Below are 27,199 nucleotides of genomic sequence, written 5' to 3'. Positions count from 1 at the left end.
CTGGGAATCCGGAAATGAGTAGATTTCAGCGTTCACAGGAAAATGGAGCCTCGATAAACTTGCAGCGTTGTGTTTTATTTCTCTTCAGTCCATAGACACGAGTTGTTCCCCACCGAGCCTCCCATTCCCAGTCCCTGATGGGATGCTGCACTCCCAGAATGTTGCTGATCCTTTTTTCCATCTCCTGGTGTTTCTCCCGGGTCTCTGCGGGTGAGTACAGAATTCCGTTTTCCATTCTCACTTTCGCTTCTCCTCCTTGGGGGAAATCATAGAACCTGGAACATTTCAGCGCAGTACAGGCCCTTCGGCCCTCGATGTTGTGCTGACCTGTGAGATTAATCTGATGCCCATTTAATCTACACCGTTCCATTCTGATCCATCTGTATGTCCAATGCCCTTTTAAATGCTCTTAACGTCAACGAGTCGACTACTAGATTAGATTAGATTACTTACAGTGTAGAAACAGGCCCTTCCCTGTAGGAAACGTGTGTAAAAATACTGCATTATCTTGTGGAGAGCTGGTCTCTGTGTCTACATTTTAAATTTCAAAAATATTGATTACTGTATTCATATAAAATATCTTTATATACAGGGAGAGTCACTAATGCAGTTTGGTTTTGTAGAGTAGCAGATGAAGAAACAAAAATAATTGGAGTTTTACTCTATTGGATTAAAAAAAACCCAAAACATTTCTTGCTTGTACAAGACGCTATTTACATATATTATTTGAGGCACTGGCAGGGTTTGATAAGTGAGCAGACCCCCCCATTTACCTTCAGCAGAAAGACCTTACATGTATTTCCCCACCGTACCTTGGCTATAGTTGCTCCAAGCTTCAGCGCGTCCCTCAGCACTTAGTGCTGGACCTTTGTATGCCTGCAGCACTTGGACGGGGTTAACTCCTTGCTCTGGAAGACCAACAAGTTTCAGGCAAGCCAAAGAGCGTCTGACACTGAGGTGATGGTCCTCCAGGTGCAGTTGACATTTGTCTCGGTGTGCATCCCAGGGAACAGACTGCAAAGCACAAAATCCCAGGCCACAGAGCTGTTTGGGACAGACCTCCACACTGCATCTTGCTCCAGACTTGCTTTGCAAAGGTAGATTCCTGAGGAACCACTGGGGATGTTCCCTGGTGATTCACTTTGATGTTATGTTGGAGGGAAGGTCATTGATGAAGCAGCAGAAGATGGTTGGGCTGAGGATACTACCCTGAGGGACTCGTGCAGAGATGTCCTGGAGCTGAAATAACTGATCTTCAAAAACCACAACCATCTTCCTATGTGCCAGGTATGTCTCCAACCGACAGGGCGTTTGACCCCATACTCATCGATTCCAGTCATCTGCTCCTTTACCTTTAGACACCTCATACAGCCACTTCAGTGTGTGATGGCATACATGAAGGACCTCACAGACAGTGTCCTTCTCCCCCCCCCCCCCCCCCCAGTCAAGCTGGTGTCTTGGTGCTGGTTGGAAAGTTCTGGTGATGAGGCATTCTGTAAGGCACTAATTAGGTTCTACACAAGTGAGCAATGTGGTGCTTTCAGATTGATGACCGTGTATACAGAGGTCATCCTCTGTGGGAGCTCCTGCCTTGCCCTGGTCACCAGGCCATGCTTGAGTTTGGGTGTGTGGAGCCTGAGTTGTCCAGGAGGGTGACCGAGGGACAGAGGCTGGAGTGTAGAAGGATCACTGGGGTGGGGGATAACTGTGAATGGATGTGGAGCAGCAACTGCTCGGAGAGGTTTCACATTGCAGGGAGCTCACTAAAGAGCAAGGTGAATGTGTCCATGGTGGGGTGCTGGTATTAAATGGAGGGTTACACTGAATGGGGGGGTGCAGGGGTCAGTGAGCTCAACTGACTGGGCAGTTGGTTTGATATGCCTCAGCTTTGGTTCATTCCTGTAGCCGTTGTGGTTACCATGACAGTCCCACCTTCTCAATCTCACCCCTTGCCTGAGTCATGGTGACCCTCAGGTTAAACACACTCCCAGTTGTTTCTCCCTGTTGAGAGGGGAGCCCTTTCCCCTTTATACCAGCCACTTTGGAGTAAAGGATATCGTGAAAGTGCTGTGGGGAGGTGGACATAGGGCAGGAGTTACAGAATCCTCGGTGAAAATGTTAATGATTTGGGGCTGGGGGATGGGGGTCGTGTGGAGCTGGAGAGAGAGAGATAGAAGAAATGAGAAGAGGTGTCTAAAGGTAAAGGAGCAGATGACTGGAATCGATGAGTATGGGGTCAAACGCTCTGTCAGTTGGAGACATACCTGGCACATAGGAAGATGGTTGTGGTTGTTGAAGATCAGTCATCTCAGCTCCAGGACATCTCTGCAGGAGTCCCTCAGGGTAGTCTCCTCAGCCCAACCATCTTCTGCTGCTTCATCAATGACCTTCCCTCCATCATAACATCAAAGTGAATCACCAGGGAACATCCCCAGTGGTTCCTCAGATCCTGAAGCAGTCCATGTTCAAATACAACACGTTCTGGACAATATCCAGACTTCTCTGCAATGTGGTAACATTCACACCACACAAATGCCAGGCAGTGGCTGTCTTCATTAAGAGACAATGTAATCATTGCCCCCGATATTCAATGGCATCACCATCACTGAATCCCCATTATCAACATTCTGGGATTTACTGTTGACCAGAAACTGAAGTGGACAGTCTATATAAATACAGGTGGCTACAAGAACAGTGCAGAGGTAAGGAATATTGTGGCAAGTAACTTGCCCCCTGACTCCCCAAGCAGTGTCTACAAGGCACAAGGCAGGAGTGTGATGGAATACTCCTCACTTGCCTGGATTGGGGCAGCTCCAACAGCACTCAAGAAGCTTGACACCTTTCAGGACAAAGCAATCCACTTAGTTTTCATCACATCCACCTCTCCACCACCAATGTATTTGATACCCATGTGTTCCCAGTGTAACATGCACATGATATCTTGGCATAATGCTTCTGGTACTGCCATGTCATTTTGAAATAAAATGACTTGTCAAGGTGCACAAAGCTAGTCCCTGTGTGGCCAATATGAATGAATATCCACATACTGTCAGGCCATTCGTGAATACTGACCTTCTGGAACTTGTAGCTGGTCATCTTTTGGCAATTGCAATTTGTGACTTTTCACCCTGGCTCTGGCCAAAGTGTACCAATTCACTATTGACATTGTAGACAATGTTGAAAATGTTTTGAATGTGCAGATCAATAGGAATATCTCCGACATTGTGGGTGTGATGTAAAGTGAGTGATTCCTGTGTAGAAATATGTATGTTTTGTACATTTTGGCTTTTTGAATTTTGAACTAGTGACATATGGGTTTTATGTATCCGAAGGCGTTTAATGAGTAACCTGTTACCAATTTGTCAGCATGGTAGTCGTAGTTGTTGCCATTTAGCTGAGTTGTCCTCTTCAGCTTTCACCTTCCCAGTACCTTTCACTGGAAGAGCAGTCTATCACATACACAGACATTGCAGGGATGCTGTGCTTTTCCAGCACCACACCCTCGACACACACATTGCAGTTGGTTTTATAACTCCTTGTCTTGAGTATATCCAGCAGGAAAATACACAAATGAGAATTCAGTTTCAATGGAATGTAGACATCACTGGCTAGGTCAGCATTTATTGCCTATCCCTAATATCCCTAATTTCTCAGAGGGCTGTGAACTGTTAGCCACATTGCTATGGGTTTGTAGTCACATGTAGGCCAGCCTAGGTAAGGATGGCAGTCTCCTTCCCTTAAGGACATTAGTGAAGCAGATGGGGTTTTTTCACCCGCAGTAATGGTTTCATAGTCATCATTAGACTTTTTAAAGTTCAGATTGTATTGAATTAAAATTCGATCACCCATAATAGGATTTGTACTGGCAGCCCCAGAACATTATCTGAGTCTTAATAGTTTTAATCGGATTAATAGTTTAGTAATTAGTAGCACAGGATTGGTACAAGCTCCACATGGCATGTGAGGAAAATTGTCTCCATTCTCCATTTCTTGCGCCATGCCTGAGTAGATTTCCTGGCAGTGATTGGCTGGCAGTGATTGGCTGGCAGTGAGGGAGTGAAGCTGCTTCACACTAATAACTATAATAATTAAATGCAGTCCTTGGTTTCTAAAGTATTAGCCTGCCTGAGTTTCAGCATCTTGGTTACTGGTGACAGATGATTCACAGTTTATTTTAAGGTTAAAAATCATTGTAGTCCATTGGAAGTATCCAAATAAACCTATAACCTGGTGTTGTGTGATTTTTAACTTCTGTCCAGCCCAGTTCAACACTGGCGCCTCCACAACATTGTTTATTTTAGATGATTTTACTGCAGAGACTAACCACCTCCTGAAGCTCTGGTTCTGCAATTTGAATTCAAGAAAAGATCAAGTGTTAAGCCAGAGGTAAAATAGACAGGCAGGAGGCTGGAAGAACACAGCAAGCCAGGCAGCATCAGGAGGTGGAGAAGTCGACGTTTCGGATGTAACCCTTCTTCAGGACTTCAGTAAAATGGAACCTTGATAACCTACTGTTGTCTTTTTCTCCAGAGTATAAACAGGAACTGATTCCTAGTTCCTGTCTGGAATAGGGATAGTGGAATCTCAGAATGCTACTCATTATTTTCCCTCTCCATGTTTTTCCTGGATCTTTCTAGATAAAAACAGAAGTTGGTGATCTGTTTGCAATGATGCCTCCTTGGCTGCTTCTAATCTATGAAGATTGTTCCGCACTATAAAGGACATTTTTTTAAAAAACAAAATGTGAAATTCCTGCATCATGGAAGCAGGCCATTTAGTCTATTGTGTCCACACCAACCCTCTGAACAGTATCCCATCCAGACCCACTGCACCTACTGTACACTTAGCCGACATATCTTTGCACTCCGGGGAGGTGCAGGAAGAACATGCAAATTCCACACAGACAGACACCTGAGGGTGGAATCAAATCCGGTCCCTGGTGAAGTGAGGCGCTGTGTGTTGATTTGTTATGACAGAAGTATGGCAGCACATTTCTGAAGGAGGTAAAATCAGAATCTCCTGCAAGAAATGCGGAGGTCTTTTTTTATGTCAAAATGGAGTGTGTTACTATCTGGGTGTTATTATCAGAAACTCCACTGACTGCAGTACTGGTTGCAGCTGCTTTTTGAGACGGTGGATTTGACAGTTTGTCATTGATTGTAGGGTTTTTGGGAATGGGCTTTGCTTGATCGAGTATACAAACCTGACCCTTTCATTTTTGTTTAAATCTACAGACAGCAAAATCTTTACTGCAGCCTTTATGGCTGTCTCTGGCACAACTGACCTGCCTGAATATGTTGGTGTGGGAATGATCAATGGAGTTCCTGTGGTCCGTTATGACAGTGACACCCGTCAGACAGTCTCCTTGCAGCAGTGGATGACAGATGCGTACGATGCTAATTACTGGAAAATTCTCACAAAGCAAGGGAACGACCATTCTGACAAGGCAAGGAAGGATCTGAGGATGGTAATGAAATGTACAAACCAAACATCAGGTAAGACCACTGATACAGATTTCCCCACTAACTGCCCTGTTTGAAGCAAATCAGACTATGACCACAGTTAGACTGCAATATGTGAATCATAGAATCCCTACAGTGTCGAGGCAGGCCCTTCGGCCCAACCAGTCCACACTGACCCTCTGAAGAGTAACCCACCTAGGGCCATTCTCCTATCCTATATTTACCCCTGACTAATGCACCTATCCTGCACATCCATGAAAACTATGGACAATTTAGCGCAGCCGGTTCACCTAGCGTGCACATCTTTGGATGGTGTGAGGAAACCAGAGCAAACCCACACAAACACGGGAAGAATGTGCAAACTCCACACAGACAGTCACCTGAGGCTGGAATTGAACCTGGGGCTCTGGAGCTGTAAGGCAGCAGTGCTAACCACTGAGCCTCTGGGACACTCTGACCACAACTGTATGAGACAGCTGTAAAATGGCTACCTATCAGCCATGATTGAATGGCGGAGTGGACTCGATGGGCCGAATGGCCTTACTTCCACTCCTATGTCTTATGGTCTAGTGACCAATAGGCAGCAAATTCTTTACTGATGCACGCTATCATATGGAATCATGGGAATTATAATGGGAAACAAGGAAATGGCAATGACTTTGAACAAATGCTGTAAACTTCAAAATAGAAGACACCGAATCTTAAAAATAAAAAAAATCCTGAGAGAAAAAAGGATCTTAAACTAAGCATTGTCACTACTGGAAAAGTGCAAGATAAGCTAATGAGCCCAAAGGTTGCATCCCTAGACTCTTAAATAGTTGCAGAGATGGTGGGTACACTGGTTGTAATTGCCAACGCACTGGTTAATGAAATCTAGGCTGGGCTGATTTAGACAGATTTGTGTTCTACAAATGAGTGATAGATTGTCAGTGGCAAGAAACAGAGAACGTAGAATATTACAGCACAGTACAGGCCCTTCGGCCCTCGATGTTGCACCGACCTGTGAAACCAATATGAAAGCCCATCTAACTGCCATTATCCCAGTTCCATCCACATGTTATCCAATGACAATTAAAATGCCCTTAAATTTGGCGAGTCAACTACCGTTGTAGGTGGGGCATTCCATGCCTCTACTCATCTCTGAGTAAAGAACCAACCTCTGATATCTGTCCTACATCTATCACCCTTCAATTGAAAGCTATGTCCCTCATGGTAGCCATCACCATCCAAGAAAAAAGGCTCTCCCTGTCCACCCTATCTAACCCTCGGATTATTTTATATGTCTCTATTAAGTCACCTCTCAACCTTCTTCTCTTTTATTGAAAATAGCCTTTCCTCATGGGACCTCCCCCCCCCCCCCCCCCCCATACCAGGTAATATCTGAGCAAATCTCCTCTGAACCCTTTCCGAAGTTTCCACATCCTTCCTATCATTTTGTGACCAGAAATGTACGCAATATTCTAAATGCGGCCACACCAGAGTTTTGTACAGCTGCAGCATGACCTCATGGTTCTGAAACTCCATCCCTCTATTAATTAGCGCTAACACACCGTATGCCTTTTTAACAAGCCTGTCAACCTGGGTGGCAACTTTCAGGGATCAATGTACATGGGCACTGAGATCTCTCTGCTCATCTACACTACCAAGAATCTTAGCATTAACCAGTACTCTCCATTCCTGTTGCTCCTTCCAAAATGAATTCCTTCACATTTTTCTGCATGAAACTCCATTTGCCACCACTCAGCTCAGCTCTTCAGCCTATCTATGTCCCTCTGTAACCTGCAACATCCTTTGGCACTATCCAAAACTGTGCTGAGCTTAGTAGCATCTGCAAATTTATTAGCCAATCCAACACCCTCATCCAGGTCATTTATAAAAATGACAAACAGCAGTGGCCCCAAAACGGATCCTTGCAGTACCCCACTAGTACTTGAAGTCCAGGATGAACATTTCCCATCAGCCACCACCCTCTGTCTTCTTTCAGCTCGCCAATTTCTGATCCAAACCTCTGGATCACCCTCAGTCGCATGCTACTGTATTTTGTGCAGTAGCCCACCATAGGGAACCTTATCAAACACCTTACTGAAATCCATATCCACCACATCAACCATTTTACCTTCATCCACCTGTTTGGTCACCTTCTCAAAGATCTCATTAAGGTTTGTAAGGCACGACCTACCTTCATAGAACTGTGTTGACTATATCTAATCAACTTATTCTTTTCCAGATGATTATAGCTCCTATCTCTTATAATCTTTTCCAACATTTTACCCACAACCAAAGTACGGCTCACTGGTCTATAATTACCAGGGTTGTCTCTACTCCCCTTCATGAACAAGGGGACAATATTTGCTATCCTCTGGTCTTCTGGCACTATTCCTGTAGACAATGATGACATAAAGATCAAAGTCAGAAGGCTCTGCAATCTGTTCCCTGGCTTCCCAGAGAATCCTTGGATAAATCCCATCCGGAGGGGACTTACCTATTTTTTTTAAAGATATTTTTATTAGAAATTTAATATTTTGACAGATTTACAAAAATAAACAGAACTTTCAAGCACAAACATTAATATAAAAATAGATCTTAAATATATAATCATCAAAATTCAAAGGAATGATACTAAAGAAGAAAGAAAAACAATGAAACTCAGTTAACTACTAATCTAATCCACAATTATCCAGAGTGTATAGTTGAGTCACTTACATCCTTCAAACAAGAGAAAATGTTCTCTAATACACTCATAACAGTATAATAAAAAGAAAACTATTTCCAAACAATAAGAACAAAAAAAAATAAAACATGTTTGAATGGAGATCCTCCCCCTTGTTCTCAGGGGGCCTTACTTCCTTTCTAAAGGTCCACCATATCCTCTCCCAAACAGTGTCCCACCCTTGACCCGGGCGCTCCTTAATAGGATTTAGATATAATACCGAGCTAGAGTTAACAGTGAGCGCCCCACCCCCACCCCTCCCCACCCATACCTGAGTATATCTGATAGCATCAATGCCACGTACAAACACACATAACTATAAAATTACAACTCCAACAAATTACAGTTAAGTATAATAACATAAAATAGCAAGGGAAAACAACCCTGCTCCCAGAAGCAAAAGTAAAGTAGAGTAAAGTATCCACTTCTCCCCACGGAGTGTGGAAGAGGCGAGCCAACATAAATTGTCTCTTACGATTTATTTAAACGAGTCTAAAAGTTCCTTAGCCTCTTCTGGTGATCTAAAATTATACTCGGATCCTTCGTGGGTAAAGCATAACGTCGCTGGGTAGCGTAAGGTGTATTGAATATTTAAGTTCCTTAGACATTTCTTCACCTCATCAAACGCCTTCCTCCTTCGTGCCAAAGCCGGGAGAAGTCCTGAAATAACATAATCTTGGATCCTTCATGGATCATGGCTTTAGGATCCTTTCCAAGATTTCTGGAGGCATCCAGGAGTATCTGCCTCTCCCTATAACTCTGCAGCCGGAACAGGACCGGGCGTGGGCACTGCTTTGGGCCAGATCCGCGTACTGCGACCCGGTAGGCCCACTCCACCCTTACCCGGTCAGTTTCAGCCCCCAGGTTTAAAATCTGGGGCAGCCATCGCTCCAGAAATACTACTAACTGTCCCTTCTCTTCTTGTTCAGGGAGGCCCAGAAGACGGATATTCTTTCTCCGATTTCTATTATCCAGGTCATCCATGTAGATTTCAAAGGCCCGGACTCTCTGCTCCAGAGCTCGCACCTGTTCTGCAGCTGTTTGTGCTGCAGCCTCGGAGGTCTGGCCTTTAGCTCCGCCCCCTTCACTCGGCCCTGTAATTCCTCCAGAGCCTGGCTGTACTTTTGTAACTTTTCTTCGAATGAGTTCCATCTCTGTCTGGATTCTGCGATGAAATTGACGAGTGTCGTTTCCAGCCTGGCAATCATCTCTTCAAGGCCTGTTTTTACATCAGCTGCAGCAGGAGGAGAGGAGGGTGGGGGAGGGGTCTTTGTTTTCTGAGAGCTGCGGGATCCCTTTGGTTTACTCATTATCCACTTAATATTAAACTGCTTAAATATAATAGTAAACAGCTAATTAAGGTTAGAAAATTTTTTTGGGTGGTTTGGTAAGTGTGGTGGAGGTGAGTAACTCACTTTACCCAGGTTTTGGGAAGAGCACTGTAAACTCAGACTTGCTGAGTCGCCGCCATCTTGGATCTCCGACTTACCTATTTTAACACCACCTCCTTGTGAACTTCAATCCCATCTTGTCAGTAGCCAGTACCTCAGTATTCTCCTCGACAACACTGTCTTTTTCCAGTGTGAATACTGATGAAAAATATTCATTTAGTGCTTCCCTGATCTCCTCTGACTCCATGCACAACTTCCACTACTATCCTTGATTATCCCTAATCTTACTCTAGTCATTCTTTTATTCCATATACCGATAGAAAGCTTTAAGGTTTTCCGTGATCCTACCTGGCAATGACTTCTCATGTCCCCTCCTGGCTCTTCTTAGCTCTCTCTTTAGGTCCTTCCTGGCTACCTTGTAACTCTCAAGCACCCTAACTGAGCCTTCACGTCTCATCCTTATGTAAGCGTTCCTCGTCCTCTTGACAAGAGATTCAACTTCTATATTAGGCCACAGCTCCCTCGCTCGACCACTTCCTCCCTGCCTGACAGGTACATACATATCAAGGACACACAGTAGCTGTTCTTTGAATAAGCTCCATACTTCAATTGTGCCCATTCCCTGCAGTTTCCTTCCCCATCCTATGCACCTGAAATCTTGCCTAAGTGCATCATAATTGCCTTTCTCCCAGTTATAACTCTTGCCCTGTGGTATAGATTATCCCCTTGCATCACTAAAGTAAACATAACCGAATTGTGGTCACTACCAGCAAAGTGCTCACCTTATAACAACCACTGTTACTCTCGTTCCTATCCGGAATTATCTTTGCTATCCTTTCCTCTACATCTCTGGAACTATCCGGAGGCCTACGGAAAACTCCTAACAGGGTGACCTCTCCTCTCCTTTATCTAACCTCAGCCCATGCTACCTCAGTAGACCAGTCCTCATCAAACGTCCTTTCTCCACTGTAACACTTCCCTTGACTAACAATGCCACACCTCCCCTTCTTTTACCATCTTCTCTGTTCTTACTGAAACATCTAAATTCCAGAATCTGCAACAACCGTTCCTATCCCTGCTCTATTCATGTCTCCGAAATGGCCACAACATCGAAGTCCCAGATACCAACCTATGCTGCAAGTTCACCCACCTTATTCCGGATGCTCTTGGCGTTGAAGTAGACATGCTTCAAACCGCCTTCCTGCTTGCTGGTTAACTCTTGTGACCTTGAAACCATATCTCTGACCTCACTACTCTCAACCTCCTGGACACTGAAGCGACAATTCAGGTTCCCATCCCCCGGCTGAATTAGTTTAAACCATTCCAAAGAGTATTAGCAAATATCCCCACCCCCCAGGATATTGGTACCCCTGTGGTTCAGGTGTAGACCATCCCGTTTGTAGGGGTCCCACTTACCTCAGAAAAAGCCTCAATTATCCAGGTTTCCAAATGCCTCCTGCATCATCCTGGTAGTCACGTGTTCAACTCTTCTCTCTCCCTGTTCCTCACCTTGCTAGCACATGGCATAGGCAACGAACCAGAGATAACAACTTTGTTTGTTTGAGCTCTAAGCTTCCATCCTAGCTCCCTGAATGTCCACCTTAGATCCCCATCTCTCTCCCTATCTGTGTCATTGGTGCCTATGTGGACCATGACTTGGGGCTGCTCCCCCTCCCCCTCAAGGATCCTGAAAGCACGATCAGAGACATCACGAACTCCAGCACCCGGGCGGCAACACACCAACCGTGAGTCTCTCTCGTTCCCACAGAACCTCCTATCTGTCCCTCTAACTATGGAGTCCTCAATGACTAATGCTCTGCTCCTCTTCCCCCTTCCCTTCTGAGCAGCAGGGACAGACTCTGTGCCAGAGACCTGTACCCCATTGCTTAACCCTGCTAGGTCATCCCCTCCCCCAACTGTATCCAAAACAGTCTACTTGTTATTGAGGGGAATGGCCACAGGGGATCCCTGCACTGCCTGCCAGTTCCCTTTCCATCCCCTGACTGTAACCCATCTGCCTTTTTCTTGTACCCGAGGTGTGACTACCTCCCTGCAACTCCTCTCAATAACCCCCTCTGCCTCCTGAATGATCCAAAGTTCATCCAGCTCCAGCTCCAGCTCCCTCACACGGTTTTAGAGGAGCCGGAACTGCACATGAAGTCAATGTGGAGTTCAGGCCATAATCAATTCGACAATGAATAGGCCCAAAGACAAATGGCTTGCTCCTATTGTTCTGGACCAGGCCAGACCCCCTCCAAACATTTCCAGAAGGTAGCCCAGACCCTAACTTTGCCAGTTGTTTTAAGCAGGTGTACAGTGGATATTCCAGGAAAACATCAGCTGTTTTCAGCAGAACAGAATTTATTTAAAGATTACCGAATGAAACACAGAGAACAGAAAACAGAATATCAAGCAACTTATCCTATCCGAAAACCCACCAGATCATCCCACTTAATGATGCTGTTCCAAAATACTTGAAACAATCCTGAAAAGCGCCCTTTAGAGTGGCACGATGGTTCAGTGGTTAGCACAGCTGTTTCACAGCGCCAGGGTCCCTGGTTCGATTCTCAGCCTTGGGTGACTGTCTGTGTGGAGTTTGCACATTCTCCCCGTGTCTGCACGGGTTTCCTCCTGGTGCTCCGGTTTCCTCCCACAGTCACAAAGATGTGAAGGTCAGGTGAATTTCCCGTAGTGTTAGGTGTATTAGTCAGAGGTAAATATGAGGAATGGGTCTGGGTGGGTTACTCTTCGGAGGGTTGGTGTGGACTCGTTGGGCTGAAGGGCCTGTTTCCACACTGGAGGGAATTTAATCTAATCTTGTCACAAAAGGTAAAATCATAAACACAAGTTCTTACAAAATGGAAGCCAGACAGAGAGACCTGGCCTGAGCTTGCTGATCAATCCAGCAGCCTTTCACACTACAGCTACAAAAAAAAACAAACCAGAGAAAAGCTGAGCTGGGAGAACTGGCCACTCCCCTTTTCATTGTACAAGTGTTTTATTAAAACACTTCATTTGAATCAAAAAAGTGGGCGGCCTGGTGGCTCAGTGGTTAGCACTGCTGCCTCACAGTGCCAGCCTTGGGCAACTGTCTGTGGAGTTTGCTCATTCTCCCCGTGTCTGCGTGGGTTTCCTGCAGGTGCTCCAGTTTCCTTCCATAGTCCAAAGAGTTTTCCCTGGAGCATCGGAGGCTGAGGGGTGATCTTATAGAAGTATACAGACTTATGAGGGGCATGGATAGGATAAATAGACAAAGTCTTTTCCCTGGGGTGGGGGAGTCCAGAACTAGAGGGCGTAGGTTTAGGGTGAGAGGGGAAAGATATAAAAGAGACCTAAGGGGCAACATTTTCACGCAGAGGGTGGTACATGTATGGAATGAGCTGCCAGAGGATGTGGTGGAAGCTGGTACAATTGCAACATTTAACAGGCATTTGGATGGGTATATGAATAGGAAGGGTTTGGAGGGATATGGGCCGGGTGCTGGCAGGTGGGACTAGATTGGGCTGGGATATCTGGTCGGTGTGGACGGGTTGGACCGAAGGGTCTGTTTCCATGCTGTACATCTCTATGACTCTATGTACAGGTCAGGTGAATTGGCCATGCTAAGTTGCCCATAGTGTTAGTTGCATTAGTCAGAGGGGGCTGGGTTACTCTTCGGCGGGTCGGTGTGGACTGGTTGGGCCAAAGGGCCTGTTTCCACACTGTAGAAAATCTAATCTAATCTAAAAGCTTGAATGCCTTCTGCCTGAGGCAGTACCTGTTAGCTATAAACAAATTGGCCCAAAAACCCTTCAACCCACAAATGTTTTGGAGTCTGTGTCATTTATGACCTCTCTGGAAAAAAAGCCAAGGACAACATCATCTTGTTAAAGGAGCAGCTTCATCACAGTATGTCTTTTTATCAGTTCACATGACGCGGGATCTGTTTGTGTGAAACTGATCCCGCTGAGAGATCTTGTTACTGTAACAGAACCCTCCAAGTAATCCATCAGGGTAACACTCAGCTCGCTGGGTGATGTCTGATTTTAAAGGGACTTTTCAGCGAACAATTAATTTGTGTTTCTCATTTTATCTTTGGCAGGAGTGCATATTTTGCAATTCATAAGGACTGTTGAGATCACTGCTGATGGCTCTATTAAGAGATCGATGAATGTTGGGTTTGATGGAAAGGACTTTATCAGTTTAGAGCCGGACAGAATGAGATGGGTCGCAGCAAATCACTTTGCAGTGAAGATCAAGGAGAACTGGGATTCGGATAAAGCGTGGAACAGGCATTGGAAATGGCACTTGGAAGAGGAACTTGTTGAGCGTTTAAAATCACGTTTACACTTCGGAAAACAATACTTTGAAAGGAAAGGTATGTATTTCAGTTTTGATTCCATGTTCTGATCTAACCTCACTGATCTATGAAACCGTTCTCCCATTCCATTCAGTGTCTGTCTGTTGTTTGTGTTTTCACCCTTTCCCATCACAGTTCAGCCTGAAGTGTTCATTTCCAGGAGGGAGCCCAATGGTCAGGACAAGCCGCTCACTCTCTCCTGCCTGGTCACTGGGTTTTATCCTGTAGACATCGAGGTGACCTGGCTAAGGAATGGAGAGGTCATGTCTGAGACCCAATCCTCAGGGGTTCGACCGAACCACGATGGGACCCATCAGATCCAGAAAGAGATTGAGATCAATGCTGGGGATGAGGATCAATACTGCTGTCAAATTGAACACAGCAGCCTGGCAGAGGCCAAGCTATTTCAGTGGGGTAAGGGACTGGATACTGCTTGTGCGCATGACAGTGCGTCTCTATCTGTCTGTGCGACTCTGTTCCAGCATTCAATGTGGGTAGCAATGACTTACTGAGCTATTCACGTATGTTTCAGAAATTCCGCAGTGGTCCCACCTTTCCATCATACTTATTATTATTGGATCAGTCACTGGACTGGCGGTTGTATTCGGGATAATCATCTGGAGACGGTCATACAGAGGTAAGACTCAGAGAGAGGGGGGAATGGGGAATGAGGGGACAGGGTGAGTGTGGGGGAATCTCCTGTACTGGGAGTATAGGGCACTGAGAGGGGAGAGTGAGAGAGAGGGGGGGGAATGGGGAATGAGGGGACAGGGTGAGTGTGGGGGAATCTCCTGTACTGGGAGTATAGGGCACTGAGAGGGGAGAGTGAGAGAGAGAGGGGGGAATGGGGAATGAGGGGACAGGGTGAGTGTGGGGGAATCTCCTGTACTGGGAGTATAGGGCACTGAGAGGGGAGAGTGAGAGAGAGGGGAATAGGGAATGAGGGGACAGGGTGAGTCTGGGGGAATCTCCTGTACTGGGAGTACAGGGCACTGAGAGGGGAGAGTGAGAGAGAGGGGAATGGGGAATGAGGGGACAGGGTGAGTCTGGGGGAATCTCCTGTACTGGGAGTACAGGGCACTGAGAGGGGAGAGTGAGAGAGAGGGGAATGGGGAATGAGGGGACAGGGTGAGTCTGGGGGAATCTCCTGTACTGGGAGTACAGGGCACTGAGAGGGGAGAGTGAGAGAGAGGGGAATGGGGAATGAGGGGACAGGGTGAGTCTGGGGGAATCTCCTGTACTGGGAGTACAGGGCACTGAGAGGGGAGAGTGAGAGAGAGGGGAATGAGGAATGAGGGGACAGGGGGAGTCTGGGGGAATCTCCTGTACTGGGAGTACAGGGCACTGAGAGGGGAGAGTGAGAGAGAGGGCAATGGGGAATGAGGGGACAGGGTGAGTCTGGGGGAATCTCCAGTACTGGACTCTGAGAAAGAGGAAGGTCGAACTGAGAGAATAATGAGTGAATCGGCCATGTTTAGTATGGTAATGTGGAATGTGTGATCTAACCAAAGCACAATGACCTTTATCACCAGAGGGTTTGACGATAGGAGTGAAGACATCTTGCTACATTTGGGGAGCCTCAGACCGAGGGTATCGTGTGCAGTTCCGGTCTCTTTACCTTTAGAGCCTTTGGCCTGAAAAGCCAGTGCTGACACATGGCTCCTTTTTAAACTAAAATCCTTTTACATCTCTGCGATTTGCATCCCTCTATCCCTTGCCTATTCATTTTTCTGTCAAGATGCCTCTTAATTGCTATTATACCGGCTCCTACCACTGCCTCTGGCAGCACATTCCAGCCTCTTAAAATAAGCCCTCTCTAATAAAACATCCCAGCATTTTCCCTGTGACAGGTGTGAGCTAACTGACCTGGTGTTTCCTGCCTTCTGTCTCCCTCAGTTCTTGAAGAGAGGAGTCAAGTTGATTATTTTCCAACCTGATGAGATCTTTACAGAGTTTAGGAAATTTATGAAATTGAAACAAATGCATCTTTTATCTCACCAATGACTTCTTTTAGGAGTTCATCCATGAGGATCTGGGAGGTTGATGGTATCTGTTCTGACAGCTTTCTCGGTACCCCTTTATAGAACATCAAACGTTACAGCACAGTACAGGCCCTTCGGCCCTTGATGTTCAGATGACCCAAGAAACCAATCTGAAGCCCATCTAACCTACGCTTTTCTGTTTTCATCCAAATGTTTATCCAATGACTATTTAAATGCTCTTAAAGTTGGCGAGTCTACTACTGTCACAGGCAGGGTATTTCCATGCCTCTACTAATCTCTGAGTAAAGAAACTACCTCTGACGTCTGTCTATATCTATCACCCCTCAATTTAAAGCTATGTCTTCTCATGCTAGCCATCACCATCTGAGGAAAAAGGCTCTCCCTGTCCACCCTATCTAACCCTCTGATTATCTTATATGTCTCTATTAAGTCATCTCTCAACCTCCTTCCCTCTAACGAAAACAGCCTCAAGGCCCTCAGCCTTTCCCCATAAGGCCTTTCCTTCCATACCAGGCAACACCCGTTCCAAAGCTTCCACATCCTTCCTATAAGATGGTGACCAGAACTGCACACAATACTCCAAGTGCAGCCACACCAGAGTTTTGTACTGCTGCAGCATGACCTCATGGCTTCAAAACTCAAACCCTCGATCAATAAAAGCTAACACACCATATGCCTTCTTAACAATTCTATCAACCTGGGTGGCAACTTTGAGGGATCTATGTAGATAGACACCAAGATCTCTCTGCTCATCTACACTAAAAAGAATCTTACCATTAGCCCAGTACTCTTTTTATTCCTGCTGCTCCTTCCAAAGTGAATCACCTCAAACATTTCCACATTAAACTCCATTTGCCACCTCTCAGCCCAGCTCTGCAGCTTATCTATGTCCCTCTGTAACCTAAACATCATTCAGCACTATCCACAACTCCATTGACCTTAGAGTCATCTGCAAATTTACTAACCCATCCTTCTACACCTTCGATAAAAATGACAAACAGCAGTGGCCCTCCTGAGAGATTATTATTGTTTTAAGTCCCTCCTTTCCCCTCCTGATTCAGAATTATTTTGGTGATTTTGTTTATCCTCAGAAACAATGTATCTGCTCAATTCATCCACCTTTTCAGTATTTAGCTTTATTAATGTGATTTGGGTGAACCTACTGGAAAGGTTAACATTCAGAAAGCGTACAATAGGGAAAAGTGGGTCATATTCAGGTGAGCAGGCTGAGGTCAGTGAGGGACCAAGGAAACTGTGCTGGGGATCTGGCTATTCACAATCTAAATTTATTATTGGGATGTGGGATTAAATTTAATGTTTCCAACTTGGCAGATGGCACTAAATTAGATGTTAGAGGAGGTTGGAAGAAGGGTACAAGATGACCTGCAAAGGCCAAGTGAGTGGACAAGAGCATTCACACATGGAATGGAATGTGGAGGAATGTGAGGTTATCCACATTGGTGAGGGATCAGAAATACAGCGTGTTTCTTACATCTGATCTCTCATAAACATCCATCAGCCAGGGGGACTGGGTCTGACCTTCACATCATCAATACATTGGGAAATAAAACCTGGCACCTCCTTCAGTTTAATACAAGCTTGGAGAAAAGTTCAAAACTTACCTGGAAGTTGAGCTGTGTGTTTGATATCCTAATGTTTGGTCTTTGATGTAACCTCTGTCTTAGGTTTAAAAGTAATCATTCAGTCGCTCCAAAACTTCAGTGTTGCTAAAGAAAAAGACATATTTTTGAGACGTTTTTCATTTGCGCTCATCAGACCAATTCACATGAATGTTAATGTAAAGGGAAAACAACATATATGAGAGAAGAGTGCTGATTGGTTGGCAAGTGGGCTCTGATAGAGGTGTTAAAATCAACTAGGCGGAGGTGGGCTACTGCAGATGCTGGAGATTAGAGTCTAATTAGAGTGGAGCTGGAAAAGCACAGCAGGTCAGGCAGCATCCGAGGAGCAGGAAAATCGATGTTTTGGGCAAAAGCCCTTCACCTGGTATTTTCCTGAGCTCCTCCGATGCTGCCTGACCTGCTGTGCTTTTCCAGCACCACTCTAATCTATATTCTGATGGAGGTGTAGCCATGGAGACTGTAGCAGTTCGTGATTTTCCCCAAGACCCACCATGCTGGAGGATGGGTGATGCAGGAAGGAGTACTGGGGACTTGTGAGAAAGGTCTAGCAGTGAACATAGGTGATTTTAATCTATAAAATTAAATAAGTAAGATTGGTAAATTCTGTGAATGAAAAGTTCATAAAATTTTTGTGGGACAGTTTCATAGAATCATAATTTCATGGAGCAGCATATTATAAGGAAAACCACAGAGCAGGTTGAGGGTGTAGGTTTGCTCGTTGAGTTGTAGGTTTGATACCCAGACGTTTCATTACCTGGCTCAGTAACATCATCAGTGGGGACATCCAAGTGAAGGAAGCTGTTGTCTCCTGCTTTCTATTTATATGTTTGTCCTGGATGGGATTCCTGGGGTTTGTGGTGATGCCATTTCCTGTTTGTTTTCTGAGGGGTTGATAGATGGTATCTAGATCTATGTGTTTGTTTATGGCGTTGTGGTTGGAGTGCCAGGCCTCTAGGAATTCTCTGGCATGTCTTTGCTTAGCCTGTCCCAGGATAGATGCGTTGTCCCAGTCGAAATGGTGGTTTTTTTCCATCCATGTGTAGGGCTACGAGGGAGAGAGGGTCGTGTCTTTTTGTGGCTAGCTGATGTTCATGTATCCTGGTGGCTAACTTTCTTCCTGTTTGTCCTACGTAGTGTTTGTGGCAGTCCTTGTATGGAATTTTGGAGATGATGTTGGTTTTGTCCATGGGTTGTACTGGGTCTTTTAAGTTTGTTAGTTTTTGTTTGAGAGTGTTGGTGGGTTTGTATGCTACTAGGATTCCGAGGGGTCTCAGTAGTCTGGCTGTCATTTCTGAAACTTCTTTGATGTATGGTAAGGTGGTTAGGGTTTCTGGCTGTGTTTGGTCTGCTTGTTGTGGTTTGTTCCTGAGGAATCTGCGGACTGTATTTTTTGAGTATCCGTTCTTCTTGAATACCTTGTATAGGTGGTTCTCCTCTGTTTACCGAAGTTCGTCTGTGCTGCAGTGTGTGGTGGCTCATTGGAATAGTGTTCTGATACAGCTTTGTTTGTGTATGTTGGGATGGTTGCTGGTGTCTGTGTTTGTCGGTTTTCTGTATTTGCAGGTTTGTAGTTCTCTGATGTCCTTTCTTTCGACTGTGACATCCGGGAAAATTCGCATTCCTGGAGCTACAAACCTTCACAAGCCTTGCAAAAGAGTAGGTTGGTTACATCTGGTAATCTATAATGAGACAGGGTTAATTAATAATCACAGAATAAAGTTGCTTCGAGGGAGCAGTTATCCCAATATAATCAAACATCCCATTCCATTTGAGGAGGTGCAGCGAGAATCTAAGACTACGGTTTTAAACTTAAATGAGGGCATGATGTCAGAGAAATTAGGTTCAGGGATAGGTCAATGAAGATGCTAAATCAACCTGTTATGGAGATATTTCAGAGTACTAAGCTTCTTTCTCACTGGGAGGTGGTCAACTAAAGGAAGTTAAGTGTAGCCTGAAATGGAAAGAAAATGTGTACAATTCCACAAATGTGAGTGTGAGAAAGTCTATAACCTTAAAACATGTCTTTAAACATTTAGTCTATAATGTAATGTAGAATTATAGAACACATTTGTTGTACACTAAAAGATAGACAGGCAGGGAGGCTCAGAAAAAAAGCTCAGGGTGGGGGTCCCAAGTTATGCAGAAGATAAAAACATCTGTGCTCACCAAGTGATAACAGGATGCTCTAAGGCAATTAAGAACATTTGCCTTAACATCAGTGAATCTGTGTGAACAGGACACCCAGTGATAACACTCACGGCTGTTCCCTTGTGAAATTAAAGACAGTGTTTGATTTTGACCTCAAAACAAAACCCAGTACCATCAAAAGCCTTGTAATTAACAGTCAGGTCCTATCAATTATAATGGATTCTTCTTAACCTTGCAAGTGGGCAGACACAGAGGGAAAAACATTTTTCTGTTACAAGTCCCTGACTTGAGAGTTCAAAAGGACACTAGAGAGACAGAGAGACCATTTTAGTGCTGGGGCTCTCAAAGCCAGTAGAAAATTAACTCTTAGTGTTTACCTGCTATGGTTTGAACTTAATTGCATTTTTGGGACTTTATGATGACATTGAGTAGCCATTACCGATTATTAAATACAAACTCTGTAAAAGGTAATATTGATGAAGCTTTAACTTACTTGCTGTTCTTGCAGACCACTCTACAGACCTTACAAACTGCCCCACTATCAATTCTAATTAATCAGATCTTATGTCTTATTTGAATTTGATTCACAACCCTGAAAGAAAGCATGTTTAATTCAAATAAGTTTAAATGAATCAGTTTAAATGCAACCTTACGGCAACATCTCAGCCTCAGGTACAGAATGAGTCAGTGCTTAAAAACAGGAATCTGCTCCTAGCTTTAAAAAGAAGTTATTCTAAGTCTAACATTGAAGAGATTCTGGCACAATGTGTCAGGAAGCCGTTTTATGGTCAAAGGTTTGCCCTCCTTGCTAAGAAGCCATTTTCTAAAATAATTGTATCTGACATGTAAGCTGTGCACGGTTACCTTATGAACTCTCCAATTAGCTCAGACTGGTACCTCTTTATGATAGGAGTTTATCTCACTAGCAGGTACCTAACCTATGTTTTTCCCACCTGATGAATGGCTTAGGGCCTGTAGGAGTGATTAGTCAAGCGTATATAGACCTGTCAGTTAACCTTTCTTCCTTATTAATTATTGTCTTTCACTGTTATCTGTCTATTTAAGAACATGCAATGTTTTTGTAAACTTTTGTATAAAGGAAGCCACTTTGTATCAGTACATTGGAGTAGCCTGCTGGGGCACTTGAAGGGCAGGCACCCTACTCTCCTAAATTATTAGAACCTAGTTAGTTTAGTTTATCAGTGTTATGTTGTAACAGTGATGCTATTAGTGAATAAAGGGGATGACTAAAATTAAACCAATCTGTCTGTAAGAGGTTTTTATTCCAGACTGTCAATGAGAACAATCTCCAGGACGAACAAAGAGAGGCTAACAGGTAGGGTCTATAAGGGATCCCCTGGGCCACCTCAAATCTGTACTTTAACAAGTGGCGGGTCAGAGATTGGATAGGTTATAAAGTACTGAAAAGAATGACTAACAGATTAATAAGGAAGGTAAGTAGAGTATGCTAATTAGAAAGAAAGAACCTGTAAGTGTATTTAAAAAAGGAAAAAAGTAAGGGAAGTGAGCATTGGTCATCTAGAGTGAGAGCTGAAAATGTGTTGCTGGAAAAGCGCAGCAGGTCAGGCAGCATCCAAGGAGCAGGAGAGTCGACATTTTGGCATGAGCGCTTCTTCAGGAATGAGGAAAGTGTGCCAAGCAGGCCCCACACTCTGGGTTCCTCAACTGTTCCAGAATCTTCCATCGGGCTCTGAAATCACTCTGGAGCCATTAACCACGCGGCTGGCTGTAGCGGTTTTGGAGGCCAATGGAAGATTCTGGAACAGTTGAGGAACCCAGGGTGTGGGGCCTGCTTGGCACACTCTCCTCATTCCTGAAGAAGGGGTCATGCCCAAAACATCGATTCTCCTGCTCCTTGGATGCTGCCTGACCTGCTGTGCTTTTCCAGCAACACATTTTCAGCTCTGATCTCCAGCGTCTGCAGACCTCACTTTCTCCATCTAGAGTGAGAGTCCGGCCAATGAATAAGAACATACCAAATAGGAACAACAGGAGGCCAGCCCTTCAGGCCCACTCCATCATTCATTGGCTGATAGTCCACACCATTTTCCTGCACTCTTCCCATATCCCTTGATGTTTATTAATAATCCAAACATTATTGATCACAGTCTCAACATACTCAACAATTGAGCATCCCCAGCCTCCTGAGACAGTCCGTACCAATGAATCTCCAGGTTCTGAGTGAATGAATTCATTCCCACCTCAGACCTCAGTGAGTTACCCCTTGTTCTGAGAACGAGTCCCAAAGTCCCTAACTCTGACTGCCAGCCGACCTCCATTGACCCTGTCGACCCCTGGAATAATGAGATCATCTCATATTGTTCCAAACTCAAGAAAATAAAGGTCCAGTTTATCTCATATTATTTCTGAGAGAAATCCTTCCATTCCAGGAATTGGTCTGTAATGTTTTGATGAATTCCATCTACACCAAGTACGGTATATTTTTTCATTGGTATGGGGAACTAAACTGCCCATGATAGTCTGGGTGACATCTTATCAAAGCTGAATAGAATTGCAACAAAGCATCTTTACTCCTGTACTCAAATCCCCTTGTACTGAGGAACAGCATGACATTTGCTTTAATTGTTGCTGTATCTACATGTTAACTTTCAGTTAGTCATGAACAAGGATAAGAAATCCCTTTGAAGTCAACATTTCCAATCTGCTCACCATTTAAGAAATATTAAATCTATTACTATGTTCAACCTTATCTTGTACAAATGTCTAATCAATCATGTTACTATGTCTCATTATCAGTACATTTGGAAATTAATGGAGGATGGTGATGGGGTTACAAGGCCCGGGAGAGGGGAGAGGAGGAACCAGGATCCAGGACAAAGGGATGATTGTGATGAGACCTACATGAGGGGGAATGGGACCTGGGAAGCTGGGGGTGGGATGTAGGATCTGGTGGTCGTAGTAACGGGACCTGGGAGACAATGGGAACAGGACCAGGAAGCTGGGAGCATGGTCCACCACAAACCCCATTCCCCCCCCCCCCCCCCCCCCCCACGTGGGAGGGTGGAATGCAGCATGATTCCCAGGAAATGATGAGGATATAAATGAATCTTTTCACTGTACTTAGGTACACGTGACAATTAATCTAGTACACACCCAGTACATGCAGGTGTGTGATCTGACTGACAATTTAATTTGGTTGTCAACATCATTCCACGCCCATTCAGGATTAACCAACAAACACTGTCCAATTCCAGAATCACATCTCATGTTTGACACACTTTGTACATTTTACAAAGCTGTGAACCCTAGAATGTTCCACTAGCAGTGTTTTTCATCCTGCAACTATGTCTCTGTAAAGCTGTCAGATCATATCTACATGTGCTGTCAATTCATTCCATCTGTTATCAATGCTTCATGAACTCACATATGGAGCCTTTAGTTCTGTCTTTTTAATTTATTTTGTAACTTCTAAGTTTATTTGTTAGTGCACACTTAATTTGTAAAGTCTAGTCCCTTCCCTCCATAATCTGATAACAATTTCCCTTGTTAATACCTTGGTCTATTGCTTTGTCCTGCCCAGTGTTGCTGACTCCAGTGCGTGCAGGCTAGATGTAATTTTAATTCACATTTGTATATGTAAACAGTTTTGGAGGATGGGGATGGGGTTACAAGGCCAGGAGAGGGGAGAGGGGAGAGGGGGAACCAGGATAAAAGACAAGGGAGTGGTGGTGATGGGACCTACATGAGGGGGAATGGGACCTAGGAAGCTGGGGGTGGGATGCAGGATCTGGTAGTCATAGTAACGGGACCTGAGAGACAATGGGTACAGGACCAGGAAGCTGGGAGCATGCTCAGTAGAGGGTGGAATGCGGGATATGATGAGGATGTAATCCGAGAGACAGGGGAAGGAGTGAGGGAGGCAAAAAGGGAAGGGAAGGACAGAAGGCACAGTAATGGAAGGAGGAGGGCTGGAGGCTTCCTGGCACCTGCTTACACTTTGTATTCCTTCCCCCAAGCTGCCCCACCACTTCCACATAAACACCCCCAATCACTTTCTCACAAACCAGCCCCATGCCCACATTCCCCCACCATAATGTTTTCATTCTGCTCCCCAGTATAACTTCATTCCCTGTCCCCCAATGTCCTCATTCCCCTTCCCCTCCCCCCCACGTCTTCAATCTCCTCCCCCAAAGTCCTCATTCCCTCCCCCATGTCCCCATTCCACTCCCCCCCATCCCTATTCCCCTCCCCTATATTCCTATTACCCCAATGACCCTATTCCCCTCCCTCTACGTCCTCATTCCCCTCCCCTCACAAACCAATTCCCCTCCCTGCCAAGTCATTCCCCAATCCCGACCTTCCCATTCTCCTCCCCCCACATCCCTATTCCCCCCCGCACATCCCTATTACCCCCCTGTCCCTATTCCCCTCCCTCTATGTTTTCATTCCCCTCCCCCTCCTCATTCCCCTCCCCCTCCTCATTCCCCTCCCCCAACCCCTCATTCCCCTCCCCCACATCCCCATTCGCAGGAGCTACTTAGATTACACCTCCTCACACTACCTCCCGTAAAAATGCCATCCCGAATTCCCAATTCCTCTGCCTCCAACCAAGAGGGCCAGTTCCATCCCAAAACACACCAGATGACCTCCTCCTTTAAAGACCGCAATTTCCCCTCTCATGTGGTTGAAGATGCCCTCCAACACATCTCATCCACATCCCGCACCTCCACCCTCAAACCCCACCCTTCCAACCGCAACAAGGACAAAACCCCTCTGGTCCTCACCTTCCACTTCACCTACCTCTGTATTTATTGCATCATCTTCCGCCATTTCCGCCACTTACAAACAAGCCCCAGACCAGAGATACATTTCCTTCCCCACCCCTATCTGCTTTCCGCAAAGACTGTTCCCTCTGTGACTATCTGGTCAGGTCCACGTCCCCCAACAACCCACCTTCCCCTGCCACCGCAGGAACTGTAAAACCTGCGCCCACACCTCCTCCCTCACCTCTATCCAAGGCCCCAAAGGAGCCTTCCACATCCATCAAAGTTTTACCTGCACATCCACCAAAATCATTTATTGTTTCCGATGCTCCCGATGCGGTCTCCTCTACACTGGGGAGACTGGACGCCTTCTCGCAGAGCGCTTTAGGGAACATCTCCGGGACACTCGCACCAATCAACCACACCGCCCCATGGCCCAACATTTTAACTTCCCCTCCCACTCTGCCGAGGACATGGAGGTCCTGGGCCTCCTTCACCGCCGCTCCCTCACCACCAGACGCCTGGAGGAAGAACGCCTCATCCCCAGGGCATCAATGTGGACTTCAACAGTTTCCTCATTTCCCCTTCCCCCACCTCACCCCAGTTCCAACCTTCCAGCTCAGCATCATCCTTATGACCTGTCCACCTGTCAATCTTTCTTCCCACCTATCCGCTGCACCCTCCCCTCCGACCTATCACCTTTACCCCCACCTCCAACCATCTCCTACACTCTCAGGTACCTTCCCCATAGCCCTACCCCCTCCCATTTATCTCTACATTGCAGAGGCTTCCAGCCTTATTCCTGATGAAGGGCTTTTGTCCAAAGCGTCGATTTTCCTGCTCCTCGGATGCTGCCTGACCTGCTGTGCTTTTCCAGCACCACTCTAATCTTGACTCTAATCTCTAGCATTTGCAGTACCCACTTTTGTCTCCTGAAATGAGGTGTCCATCTCCCTCCCTGATGTATCACAGTGTTAATAGAGTTCCTCAAGGCACAGACAATTACTGGGATGTGTTCATGCCAATCATGCTGACAACTCAGGAGCAATTCTGCAGTCACATCATCTGTCTTGCTATCTTTATTATGTGTTAATTAACCTATTATTTTCTCTGCATTTATTTGAAATTAATAAAATCTACTGGGACTTCATTACTGCTAGGAAATGTTACCAATACTAATAAAACCTTATGCTAACTAACAAATGACATGGGTTTGAGAAACAAATCAGCAAAATCCTCACTAGAGAATCTTGTCTTCCTGTGATTTCGTTTTTGAGTTTTCTTCCAATTCACTCGACCCACAGACTGAGTTTCCCTTTCTTGCTGCTTTATGTCATTTTATCCACTCTCCATCCTATCCCAGCGCCTGCTCTCTGGGGGGTCATGCAGTTCAGAAGGGTTTATAATCAAAGCTCCATATCCTTGTCAGTTGAAATAGATTAAACAAGAAATCTGCAACAGCTATTCTATTTAAATTCTGGAGAAAGGCATTAAAATGTTATAATTCCATATTTACTGTTACTGGCCTGTTAATAGGCACATTTACATTTTTTCTCAGTTATAATGCGGTTTAATATTTTCATGAATTCCAGCTCAGCCCTTTCTGGAGACCAGGCCCACCCTCCATCAGCAGGAAGTCATGGATAAGAATGTGGAACTGAAGCTGATGAGCAAATCTGAGCCCCAGCTCAAAACACAGCCCTTACAGGGAGAGTCCAAATATCCACGTGGCCTGGAGGAAGGGAATGAAGCCGTAAATAAAGAAGAGAGTCCCTCAGAAACAGACAAATTAAATCCTGCTAGCAATGTTTCTGATGGAAACACAGTGAAATATCATCTAGGTAGCCATGTAACAGAATTCTTACCCACCAGTGAGGAACAATAGGCAATGCAGAGTTTATTGAAACAACACAAGGTAAAAACAATGACTGCAGATGCTGGAAACCAGATTCTGGATTAGTGGTGCTGGAAGAGCACTGCAGTTCAGGCAGCATCCAAAGTGCAGTGAAATTGACGTTTCGGACAAAAGCCCTTGAAACAACACATCCACATCGAGAAAGTTCCTCATTACAACCCAATACTAGTCTGTGTACCCCAGAGTTTGGTGGAGCTGAAAATAATTACAGGAGAAATAGGAATTGAAATTGATGTGGATGGCAAGGAAAAGGAAAGTCTGATCACGTTAATAATAGCATTTCAAGAGAAGCTATTCACCAGTGATGAATCGGAAAACATATTGTTTTAGAGGTTTAAACAATGAGAGGAAAGATTGTCACAAAAAGATCTAGACTGAAAATTGTGCAGCAGAGCAGATTCTACATCAAAGGTCGGGAAATGACATGTGTGAAGGACAAAGCCAGTTTTACTGAGTATTACTGACTGTGTTTTCATGTGGTGGATCTGAATCTGAAAGATTCTTTTCCATGTTCTCTTTTCAAATGCTGACTGGCCTGTTGTGTATTTACATTATTTAACTCTGTGTTATTTTAAAGTTGGAGACATTGACAGTTTATGGTCATTGGATATCGATACATAAAGAAATCAGCAACTAACATTAGAAACTAACAGAAACTGCAACAGGTTTCTCATATCATAAAACACAACTTAACACTATTGTAAGATTGTTATTTTGTTTGTCTGTTACAATTTTATGGGTTCAGATATTTTCATCAAATACTTAAAAAGGGAATTACAAATGATGTTACTTGTGTTCAATTATTAGACAAATGTGTTTCCTGGCAATGTTATTCTGTTGCTA

General features: G+C 44.9%; 1 protein-coding gene across 1 annotated transcript; it reads left to right on the top strand.

Moving 5' to 3' along the window:
• On the top strand, positions 1-27,190 carry LOC132832755 (class I histocompatibility antigen, F10 alpha chain-like). The gene is made up of 6 exons (XM_060850885.1): positions 1-210; positions 5,235-5,495; positions 13,645-13,920; positions 14,038-14,316; positions 14,435-14,539; positions 26,034-27,190. The coding sequence occupies exons 1-6, from the start codon at positions 138-140 to the stop codon at positions 26,324-26,326; spliced, it is 1,287 nt and encodes a 428-aa protein (XP_060706868.1). The 5' UTR covers positions 1-137; the 3' UTR covers positions 26,327-27,190.
• The last annotated feature ends 9 nt before the right edge of the window (positions 27,191-27,199 follow it).

This window comes from Hemiscyllium ocellatum, chromosome 35 (assembly GCF_020745735.1).
Source record: "Hemiscyllium ocellatum isolate sHemOce1 chromosome 35, sHemOce1.pat.X.cur, whole genome shotgun sequence".
Lineage (NCBI taxonomy): Eukaryota > Metazoa > Chordata > Chondrichthyes > Orectolobiformes > Hemiscylliidae > Hemiscyllium > Hemiscyllium ocellatum.
This window is presented reverse-complemented; position numbering and strand designations above follow the sequence as displayed.